The sequence below is a fragment of the Andrographis paniculata genome, unplaced genomic scaffold (assembly GCF_009805555.1).
Source record: "Andrographis paniculata isolate CXL003 unplaced genomic scaffold, ASM980555v1 Contig55END, whole genome shotgun sequence".
NCBI classification, from domain to species: domain Eukaryota; kingdom Viridiplantae; phylum Streptophyta; class Magnoliopsida; order Lamiales; family Acanthaceae; genus Andrographis; species Andrographis paniculata.
Genome location: NW_026137590.1, coordinates 35,423 through 47,033, shown reverse-complemented (window position 1 = coordinate 47,033; position 11,611 = coordinate 35,423). Strand labels below are relative to the sequence as shown.

Here is an 11,611-nt window from a genome sequence, read left to right as displayed (position 1 = left end):
CAAAGCGATCGACCTCGAATTGGACATCACTGCATTTCAGCGTATGTCTTGTAGCAGGTGTTGGCAGCTTCAAGGCGATATTGAGCGGCTTCAAGGCGATATTGAGCGGAAGAACGGACACTGAATTTCGTCAATGAGATCAGAGGCACGAGCATCAACAACAAGTGGTTTAGAGACTAAGCACGACACCATAGACCACATAAATAAAAGGGACAGAAACTGGAACTACGGCTCAAGGCCTGGGCAAGTTATTATTCATGCTGCTGATGGCATCCCGAGGACGAGTAGGGATTGGCAAGGGTCTTACATAACTCGGCATTAGTAGATCAGTCCCCCTTTGAAACCTGACAGATACACAACACTCAACAAATTTGACGACATCCCAGAAAAGACAAGGCGAAAAGTAACGAAATGAATGCCCAATATAATCTTATAGTGGATGATGCTACACACTGCATCAAGACCACAACTGATTCCCAAAATGGATCAAACGTCCCTTCTCCATCAAAGAGAGCAAAGTCAAAGAGCAGCTGCCGACAACTATATGCTTGGGAGTTGCAGGATTGCCTACAGCAACAACATCAGGGTTGATTCTTCTTCCTTCTCTTACTCGTCATCGAGTTCAGCTGTCGCTTAGCAATTTTCCTTCACCTCCCTGCATCAAAATGGAATCCTTCTATCTGATTCCACCGTCAGAAACAGAAACGAAACATGTAGTCTAGCCTTCTTCCCATTTTTTTTTGGGTCTAACCCACAACCCCCTCCTTGTTTCCTTCACCTGAGAACGAGGGCCCAAGTTCAAGCCCTCCAAACTCTAATTTTGCCCGGATAAATTGTAAAATAAAACTTACACATGCAAGTCATGTCTTCTCTTCTGTCCTCAACGCATACACACACACACAAGATCGCACGCACATGCATCAAATAACCCAAATGCAAAAAGTTTCTGGCAATACCTCCTCACTAACAATAATCTATCAAGTAATAAGATCACCTTGCATTCAGATCCAACTCCCCTCCTCCAAGCCACTCACCCTGCAGTGCTGCATCGCCATTCTCAGTGTCGTCATCATTCAGGAAGTCATCTGATGGCGCCTTGTCATCCTTCTGTGCATTGCTTCCCCATCCATTCATAATGTCATCATGTTGGAAGTCCTGCTCCTGCTCAGCCATGTCAGAACCAACGGTATTACTACCTCGAGCACTAGCTCTAATTGGAGCCCTTGCCATCATTTCAGTATGTGCTTGAGATTCAGCACGAACCATGGCAGCCAATCTCATATTCGCTTCATGGGTTTCCCGACTTGCCTTCTGCCTTGAATCCATTTCAGCCCTCAATTCTAGAAGTGCTTGCTTTTCTTCTTGCAAAAGCAATTGCTCCATCATCAGTTTCTCCTCTGTACGGAACTCCCCAAGGCCCCGTTTACGAGAGATAATGTTGAATGCAAGGACTTGTTTCTCGAATGTGGCAGTGAACTCTGCAACTTTAGCAGCAATGTTATAATCCCATTGCTGTGAGCGAGAAAGAATCGGGCCTGTAGTAGCTGAATCAAGGATCTTGTCATCCTCCTCAGCTTCATAATCAGCCACGACATGGTAAGGTAACAGCCTATGGAGAATTCAAGAGAATAATAAGCAATTAAATATTCAAAATGACCTACATTCAACACAAAGAATTGTGATTTGTTGAAGCAATATTCTACTGGTTGGTCATCCAAATTAACTTCGGTTATTTACAATAGTGTTTCAGGATAACAGAGTTGGCATTCTTCTAGCATGTAATATGTGGATAAGGCAAAGAATTATTTGCAGATGAGAGTCTAGAACGATCTCAATAATAAACAACCAAAATGATATCAAATAGCAGTTTGCATATAAAAATACATTAACAGTACACCATGAACAATTTATGCCAGTAATATATATCTCTACTAACCCAACCATACCAGATCCTACTATGAGTATCTTGCCCCTTTCTATTACATGTAAAAGGACTACATGATTTTAAGCATATTAGAGGCTAGTGCGGCAGACAAACATACACTACAAATAAGAAGCCAAGAATTGTGTTGTAATAGGTACAATCCTTGTATTTAGGTCAAATTTAGAAAGTGAAACACAAAGATGCATTTTTGCAGATTATAAGATGTATACTGATAACATCAAATGTTCATCAAGAACATGAAATAGAAAAATTAAATGAAAATTCATCTTTCAAACCAAGAATCAATTACTAATAGGAAGGCAAAACTGGAGTACTGAGACCATATACAAAAGACACAAATTGAAGAACAATTCACAAGATTTTGCAAGACATACAAACATTACTGAGCTTACAAGTTAAGGCAATAGAGGGATCCCATTGATGCTTCCTGATTATTGATAATTACTTTAAAAACAAAAACGCTCCACAAGAGCAGTTAACCTACTAGATGCAGAGTATACTATGGGAGCGAAAATGCGGGGAATGGTGCAACGAAAGGCAGAAGAAGGAGATGAAATGAACAGTTGAAGTAAAATGTTTAGAATCTGATAGGTGTGCACTCCGTGTCCAAGACAAGCACAAGAATAAACAGAAAAACAAAAGAATAGGCAATGAAAGAGAGAAGCACCACCTCTCACAAGCGTCTTCGAGGGAAGAAAACGGGTGCTTGAAGTCAGGATGACAGACTCGCCAAGCGTCCTGATAAGCGAGCTGGAGAGAGGCCTTGTGCTGCTGCTGCTGATTATTATTAGTAGAGGGTGTAGCGGAGGAATTGGGACTGGAATTAGGGTTGGGATGGAGTGGATTGGGAACAACTTGCTGGGTAGCGGAATTAGGGTTGAGAGGACGGTGGTGAAGCATAGGGTGCTGTGGGCGGAGATGAGCGTCGATATTGGAAGGGAAGCGAGACATGGCTTCCTTCTGTCTTTGGATCTGTTGCAGCAGAAGTTGTTGCTGCATCAATTGTTGCTGCGCCATCGCCGCCTTGCCGTCCTCCATTGAGGCGATGCGTTTTAATCTTGCAGCCGCCTACCTACACACAAACGTAACGTACATGCATCATACCAACCAACAACAGCTTCGCGAAACGGGTAATTTGACAGTGATGATGAAATGAACAGACGAAATCCACGGATGAATAGGGAGCGATGCCGCTGCTTCAAAATTCTTAATTCAGGTTGAGCATTCATTCATTTGAAAGAGACTTGCTCATTCGGTTTCGAACCGTCGGTTCGAACCGCCGGTTACGTTTCAAACCGAAATCGGAAACAAACCGAACCGAAACCGTCGGTTCAAACGGCCGGTTTACTGTTTGTCCGGAGGTTTGGCTTTTTTTATTTTTTTTTAATCTCTCACCATGGCAGGGGCAGGCAGGCGCCCAGAAGAAGAAGGAGAAGAAAGGAGGAAACGAGGAGAAAGACCGAGGTTGGAAGAAAAAGGGAAAGAAATGGGAGGGAGAAGGAAGGAAGTGGGAGAACCTGTGTGCGGGCGCAGGCGCGGCTACGGCGTCCGAAGAAAAAAGTAGAACCTGTGTGCGAGGGCGATTGCGCGTTTGGATGTGGATGGCTAATTCTATTGATTAAATATTAGAATTAATGGTGTGTATTTTGTAATAATATCATTATATTTATAATTAAAATTTTAAATATAATAATAATAATATTAATAAATATAAATAATTATTAACAATATTGAAAATAATAGTACTATTAATATTTTTTTATTTATATTTTATATTTTATAATTCTTTATTATATAATTATATATAATTTAAATTATTTTATTATCTATTATAATATTTTTATAATTTAATTATTTACTATATTAATTATTTTATATTGTAAACATTTAATTAATTAATTATAGATATGATTTTTATATAATAAATATATTAAAATAAAATTTAATTATTTTTAAATAAAATTTTAATTTTAAAAAATATAAAAAATATAAATATAAATATTAAAAATGAGTATATATAGATCGGCTATTAATTTTTAAATCAAAATCGGCGGTTTATAAATCGTAATCGTCGTTCAAAAAATTCAATTTTGATTTGATATTTTGACAAATTGTAATAAGCGATTTACTGCGGACAAGTCTCATTCGAATGTGGTGGAATGGAATCCTGGCCGGGTAGGGTGGGGCGGGTTTTACGGTAGAAAACCTGACCCGAGCGAGCTCTCTGGCTGTAGACTTGCCCATTCGAACCGTCGGTTCGAACCGGCCGTTACGGTTCGAATCGAAATCGAACCGAAATCGTAGTTCCGACGGTTCGGTTTCGGTTTGTAGTTTTGAACCGGAGGTTCGGCCATAATTGTGTGTTTTCTTTTTTTTTTTTTTTTTTTTTTTAATCTGGCCGTCCGTCGGGAGAAGAAGAAGAAGAAGAAGAAGTGAAGAAGAAGAAGAATTGGAGAAGAAAGGAAAGAATCGGAGAAGAAAGGAAGAAAGAGAGAAGAACCTGATGGCTGCCTTGGCTAGTGCGGCTGCGGCTGCGGCTGCTGTGGTGTGGGTGTGTAAAATAATTTATTAGGTCTTAGGGCATTAGGATTTTGGACAAATTTGTATATTTCAAAGTTATAATAATATGTCTAACTTAAATTTTATAATATTAAAAAAATACTAATACTAATACTATAATATTATTTTTTATTTATAATTTGTAATTTTTAATTATATTATTAATATATTAATATTTTTATAATTTATTTGTATTTTTTAATTTATAATTTAATTTAATTGCTTATTAAATTTATTATTTAAATTATTTTTATATTGTAACAATCTAATTAATTATTATTTATACAATGAATATATAATAAATAAATTTAAATAAAATAAAAATAAAAAGTAATGATTTTTAAATAAAATTAAAATTTTAAAATATTAGAAAATAAAAAATATTTATTAAAAATAAATATATATAAACGGATGGTTCAAACAGTAACCGACGGTTTATAAATCATAATCGAAATCGTCAAATTGTAATCAAAATCATCATTCAGAAGGTTCGATTTCGGTTTGATATTTTGACAAACCATGATCGATAATTTGTAATCATAATCGGCCATTTGAACCGTTTAAGCAAGTCTAACTGGCTGCGTTTACACCATCAAAATTCGGGTTCAGGTACTTCAGAATTAAAATAACAAGTAGAGAAAGAAGACGAAGGAAGAAGGCTTTTGGAATTTAGGGCTGTAATTTCGGGTGTGTTTGTTTGGGGTTTTGGATTTTAAGTTGATATTTGAATAGTAAATAATTTAAATTTGAATAGTTGTACGACGTAATATAAATAGTATTATATGATGTTTTGAATGTAAAATTGATTTTTAGTATAATATTTAAAATAAAAAATAGGTGTTTGATTTAATTTTTTTTTTAGAAAAAAATGAAATAAATAGTGTATTTAAAATCCAATCTCCAAACAAACACATCGAAGAAGAAGAAGATTGATGCTAGTAATTCTACTTGAATTATTAGATTTTAACATTTCACCTCATAGCTGTCAAAATGAGGGTTTAAACGGGCCAACCCACGTGGTCTGTGAGTTGAAAATGGGTTAGGCTGTAGTGAAGCGGGTTAGCTCATCTCAACTAAAATGCATTTTTTTTATATATATCATTATATTAAAAAATTATAATAAAAGTAATCAAATATTAATATCTGAATAATTTTATATAAATTGCAAATATACCATTATAAATACGATCAATTTATAAATAACGAGTAAAAAAATATCAAAATCATATTGTACACTTTATTTAATAAATAACATATTATTATTTTTAATTTACTGAAAATAAATATTTTTAGTTAAGACGAATAAAATAAAATTTATATTATCGTTAGCTTAAATAAATTAATCAATATTGTTTACACTGTCTAACTCTGTTATCAATGTCACTCTTATTTCTTTCGATTTTTTATTATTTGTTGTGTTGGTCTTCTATTTTGTTCTTTTATCATTTTTTTTTATCTTAGAATCTATTCACATATTTATAAAATTAATTATGATTTTTTAAAAATATTTTTTATTATGATTTTTTTTAATACACTACTTAATAATATTTAGAATTGAAAATTTTTATATTTTTTATTTATTATTTAAATTTTACAATAAAACTATTTTTTTTAACTATTTTAAAATATTAATTAAAATATATTTATAATATTAATATTTTTAAAATATTTTTTAAAAACCGGTGAGCTAGTCCGTTTAACTCGCATTTTGACCGTGTATACTAATACGCCTTTCTGTCAAACCTGGGATGGGATTGTTTATTAAAGATTGAGAAGAAGTAGAGGAAGATTTCAGATTTGCCTGCTCACGTTTTACAACATCAGGCTCACAGTCACAGATACGCCCACGTTACCTCTACCAACCTCGAATATGTTGTGTGTGAGAGATTGAGAAGTACGTAAATTAATAAGATGAAATCTGATGTAATTTGTAAATGAATTGAAACGAATTAAATTATTGCAAGTTTCCGTGAAACTGACGATCTTTGTTACTTTTTTATTAGTATAATTTTCTCCGCTTAGGTAGAAGTACAATGCTGTAGGTATTGTGAAATTGGCAACAGAATCGCCACTTTCAGTTTTAGTGCCACATGGAAAGGTAATGAATGATAACAGATAGCACCATGTCATATGCATACGTGATACGTACAAATATCACCACCACCGGCAGGCAGGCAGGCAGAGAAGGACCTGGCCGGCACAACATTAATGATTAATCGCCACCTAAATTATAGTAGTATTAATATCGATCCCCAAAACGACAGAATGAAGAATCATCAACTTCAACTTCTTCTAGTTGGATAATGCTGACATGACATCCACTCTTGCGGAAGCTACCAGAGTAAATTCTGTCAAGCCCTGCTGCTGCTGCTGCCGCTGAATCACTCACTCACTTCACTACTCAAACCATATATGAGTGCGTACTGTTACTCTTCCTGTTTATATACATACATAGTTTAACACAAACATGACCTCCCTGTTGGTGCTTGCTTGCTTTACTGCTTTGCTTATTTTTAGACTCCAATCCTCCGGCTCAATGTTGAACCAACATGGCATCCAGTCTTCTCTTCCGGGCAGCATGTTTTAATTTCTCTAGGGCAACAAGTCCCACCTGCCGTACTCTCTCTCTTGACAAACCTATCCTGAGAACTCACAAACAACAACATAAAATTGTATCACCCAATTCATGTCTTTTATCTAAGAAAAAAGCACACTTAGTTTCCAATCCAGACCGTCTACTGATATCCTCCCATGTGAGACACTCGTTCCCTAGGCCATAGTATAGACGAATGATTTCTCGTTCCCGCTCTCTTAATGTTGATGTAATGAGTTTCTCTACTTCATCCTGCACAACATAAATGGAATCGCATACAATTTCAGCACAATCCAATCTAATTAAAGCAAACGGACAAGAAAACACAACAACTTGAAAGTGCATAATCTGAGGGGACAAAAAAAGGCATCAATCTATGTCATAAATGATATCCACCTGGTTGTCTCTCATCTAAGGGCATCTTCAACCCAGCGCCATTAGTGTGGCGCTGGGTTGGTGGATTTGGCGTCAGTTGTCTCCAACCGACACCAAATCCTGCACCATATTTTGGCGTTGCTACAGTGCAAGGCCAATTTTGTTGTTGCTTTGCCAAAATATGGCGTTGCTTTTCTTTTTTTTATTTTTTTGAATTTTTTTTATTTTTGTTTTATTTTTCTAATTTTTAAAAAAATATTTTAAATTATAAATATAAAAAGTTGTTTAAAATAATAAGAAAAATTGAATATTTGAAGAATATTAGTGAAAAATAAAGTTATGGTTAGAGTAAAAATACTGTAGCAAGTTCATATTTGAAATTAAAATTGCATAAATGGAGTGTATGGGTTGAAGATGGCCTAACTCACTCTCTCAACCAACCTTCAACAAAACAGATGTACCTAATGTTATCCTGTTGCATCTTTTATGCACCAGCTTAACAATTTGGAATTAGTTTTTAAAAAAGAGCTATAGGCAAGGCAATCTTATTGTTCACCAACAATTACCATTTCTTCTAGGATATACCCAACAAGAAGGAACCAAGAGTTGGGCAGTATGTAAAGGAAAGTGCACTCTACACTGATGAAAGCAAGAGGGGCAGAAAGATTTTTTCTACATGAGACAGCACTTTCAGTAGCATCCTCCATGATGTCAATCCAGTTGTGAGATTTTCATTAATGTTACCCCATTGAATTGTGAATATGTGACAATAACCTTCAACAGTTTGAGACTTGAGCAATCAATGAAGCGGTTGCTAACTTTCTGGATTCTACTAATTGATAGGAAGCTTTGATTCAATGTTAACCTATTAAATGATACATCACTATCAGATAAGCTACCTTAAGTGCCCATTCATCAACTCCATGCCAAGGGCTATTCTCAACATGATTATCTGCAATATACTGAAATAACCACGGTAGAGTAATTAGATTGTAATAAGAAACTGTTGGAGGAAATAATGTATAAGTTACATATAATACAATCTCCCTATTAGTTCAGACTCTTAACTAGGATGTCAGTCAACAGACAATACTAAAGTTCACCTGCCAGTAAATAAAGTAGGAATATTATGAGGATGTAATTTTATCTTACACTATGGAGTGTTTCCCCTGGAAGACCATTTAATGAGGGGAATGCTTCCCTGTCAAGTGAGAAAACCTTGCTGATCGCCTGGGAAGAGTATAACAATTAGAATGTACGGCATAAGCTTTTCACTTTAGTAATAATCTTATGACTTAAAAGTACCTCAGTCGCATTCCTGACTTTTTTCTGCGACATGCTCAGACATTTAGCGATCCTCTGAATTGCAAATAGATTATCATTATATGTACAAAGTGAATTATAATGCTTGGGCTCCAATTCAAAGGTACAAGAAAAATGGGGTAAGAGATGAGAGGTTAATCTTAATAAAAACAAATTATGATCTTACATCAACTGAAGGAGTAATTCCTTTTTCTTCCAATCTGGCTTTTGCATTTCGAATCAAACTTAATCGTTCATGTAAATGAGTAGGCAGTCTAAGAGTTCTTGAATTCTCCACTAAAGCTCTTGAAACACCCTGGAACACGGATAAGTAAATTCTCAAAAAATATGAAGGATGGCATGATACAGGTAATAAGTAGTCACAAGTACATATTGGCTTAAAAGAGAGTTTGTGGAATTGGTGAAAGTTTGAAAAAAAGAAGTCTTAAGCCACTAGAAACTATATTTAATCTCACCTGTCGAATCCACCAGTAAACATAAGTTGAGATCTTAAATCCCTTTAAAGAATCAAATTTCTCAATTCCTCGAAGCAATCCAATCAGACCACCCTAAAATAAGGGAAAGAAAATTTCACTTTCCATCCAATAGGTTGAAAGAATAAAATAAAGGTTTGTTCCAGATGCCACTGAAATTGATCAACCTGAATAAGGTCAGGCATTTCAACACCCATGTTATCATATCTTTGGGCGATGGACATGACAAGACGAACATTGCTCATTGCCAGCTTCTCTCTTGCCAGAGAACACTCAATTAGTTTTGACTGCAAAGTAGCACGAGAGATCTTAAGGGAAGCAGCAAGTTGCTCATCTGAAGGCTCGCATCCCAATCTCTCTCTCAGTCTGAAAGACAAAATGAAATTCTCAAAATGGAAAGGAGGGTTATTGTCAAGTATAGTATGGTAGATTAGAATTATTAACATGGAGAATGTGCATTATACATAATAATGATGGAGATAGAAGGAACTTAAATCACCTGGACTTCTGTTCTTCCAACAAAAGACCTGTTTTAATTTTTTGAGACAGTTGGACAACTTCTGCGTGTGTGAGCAACTCTTCACTCACAACGCCCTTTACATATCCTTTCAAACGATTCTGAAGTAGTTCCGGAGCAATAGAGGACCTCCACTCATTGCTTGCAGTAAGTTGGGAATTAGAACTTCTCCGGCCAAGAATCCTTCTCCTAGAATCCAACCTTCGAAATCGAGCAGAGGTTCCAGAACAAGCAACCTGTATTTTCTTGTGAGCTGTGTCTTTTGTACTAGCTGCTCTGGTGGACATCTCAGATGAAAGATTCCATTGTTTTTCAAGCATAGATTTTTGTAATAGAAGAATGGCATCAACCAGATATTCAGGATCGGAATTTTCCCCACTAGAGTGGCTGGAACCGTCGTTTAGCCATGGCTCCAGAGTACAAGGACCAGAGACTGTATCGTCGACGTGTTCTTTAAGAACTCTGATGGAGCGCAAGGGTCGATTTGAAACGAAACTGGACGACTTTTTAGAAGTTATGGCGGTCCTTGTGGAGGCAACTTGATGGGGAGGATCGGCGGTGCAAGCGAGCTTTTCCGCGAGATCGGAATAGTAAAAGGTAGAACCAAGGAGGAGCCTTTTACCAGTGCTAAGTCCGATAACAGCGGCAGTGGCCATGATCATCCGCTCAGACCGAATACCATCACACCCTGAATGAAATATGTGTAATCAATCAATGGATAAACGAGGTAGAGAAAATAAAACGTGTTGGCTCCCAGAGTATAAATGATCCTATCCCATTCCTGGTGGATAAGCGATACGATTAATTGGCGCAGGGTTGCAATGGTAACAAACGGACACACCATAAAACGAACGAACGGTTCGATAAAATCGATGAGGGGAGGAAATGGGATGGGAGAGTGGAGAAAAGGTTGTTAAAGAAAATAACAAGAAGACAGATGTAAAGCCGCATGATGATGATGGAGATAACCTTAATATGCAGGGTGTGGTGTTTCCATGATATAAATGAATAAATAAACTTGAAAAGTGATGGAGAAGCGAAAACAAGAGTAGCTCAGAATAGCATATAACAATTAACTAGCAAATATCTTCATATCTCCAGCCTCCAATCTCCATGGATCAAGTGACAATAGAAAAGATTTTTTTATAAAAAAAACAGAAGTTGGTTTCTCTTACCTGTATTGGTTAAGATGAAGGGGAGCTGGCAGGCAGTCGTGAGTAGAATGGGAGGGAGGAATGCACCAACTAAAAAATCGGCTGCAGAAATTGATGAGCGTATCTGTCTGTCGACTGAACGCCTGTCTATCCGTATATCTGTCAATATTATTATTGTTGGTGGTGTTGTCCGACGCTCCTGCAGTTGCTGCTGTTCATATTTTGGAACGACAGACCCCAGAAAAAATAGGGAAAGAAAAAAACAGGAAAGGAAAGAAAATTTAGTTGGGGATAATGGGAAGATGAAGAGGGGGGGGGGATAGCTATTGGCTGGTGCAGATATTTGGCCGTGGGTTGAGTGGCTCGTAGCCATCCAAGTTTCCATCACTGCCTCTTTGAATTCCTCTCTATCACTCTCACGCTCAGTCGCTCACGCACGAACACAAATTATTATTATTATTATTATTATTTTCTAATATCTCGAGGTAAGGCGGTGCTTGCAACTTGGTAAACAACTAACGCGGTTATTTCTCAGAGCCTCTGTTGCTGCTTACTCTTGAGCAAAACGTTTTTCTTAGACTCCTCACTCCTCACTGTATTCATCGTATTCACGTCTATCATTGTTTCTCACTATCCTTTTTGAATTATTGTCAAAATGGTAATTTGGTTTTA

The 11,611-nt window shown here is 36.4% G+C and overlaps 2 protein-coding genes across 4 annotated transcripts; both read right to left on the bottom strand.

Moving 5' to 3' along the window:
- Positions 1-220: 220 nt before the first annotated feature.
- LOC127256215 (uncharacterized) lies at positions 221-3,584 on the bottom strand. Of its 2 annotated transcripts, none has more exons than XM_051282099.1 (3): positions 3,463-3,584; positions 2,616-3,017; positions 221-1,609 (listed from the first exon to the last, which is right to left on the bottom strand). In XM_051282099.1, exons 2-3 carry the CDS (start codon positions 2,981-2,983, stop codon positions 991-993), a joined length of 987 nt encoding a protein of 328 aa, XP_051138056.1. In that variant the 5' UTR covers positions 2,984-3,017; positions 3,463-3,584; the 3' UTR covers positions 221-990. The 2 variants fall into 2 exon arrangements, with proteins under 2 accessions (XP_051138056.1, XP_051138057.1); XM_051282100.1 differs by lacking the exon at positions 3,463-3,584 and adding an exon at positions 3,108-3,443.
- A 2,890-nt stretch (positions 3,585-6,474) lies between these two features.
- LOC127256210 (RNA polymerase sigma factor sigA) lies at positions 6,475-11,281 on the bottom strand. 2 transcript variants are annotated; one of them, XM_051282082.1, is made up of 10 exons: positions 10,961-11,276; positions 9,768-10,473; positions 9,436-9,634; positions 9,251-9,343; positions 8,962-9,090; positions 8,778-8,831; positions 8,625-8,702; positions 8,372-8,434; positions 7,237-7,349; positions 6,475-7,146 (listed from the first exon to the last, which is right to left on the bottom strand). In XM_051282082.1, exons 2-10 carry the CDS (start codon positions 10,445-10,447, stop codon positions 7,038-7,040), a joined length of 1,518 nt encoding a protein of 505 aa, XP_051138039.1. In that variant the 5' UTR covers positions 10,448-10,473; positions 10,961-11,276; the 3' UTR covers positions 6,475-7,037. The 2 variants fall into 2 exon arrangements, with proteins under 2 accessions (XP_051138039.1, XP_051138040.1); XM_051282083.1 differs by lacking the exon at positions 8,372-8,434 and having other exon boundaries at positions 10,961-11,281.
- Between the last annotated feature and the right edge of the window lie 330 nt (positions 11,282-11,611).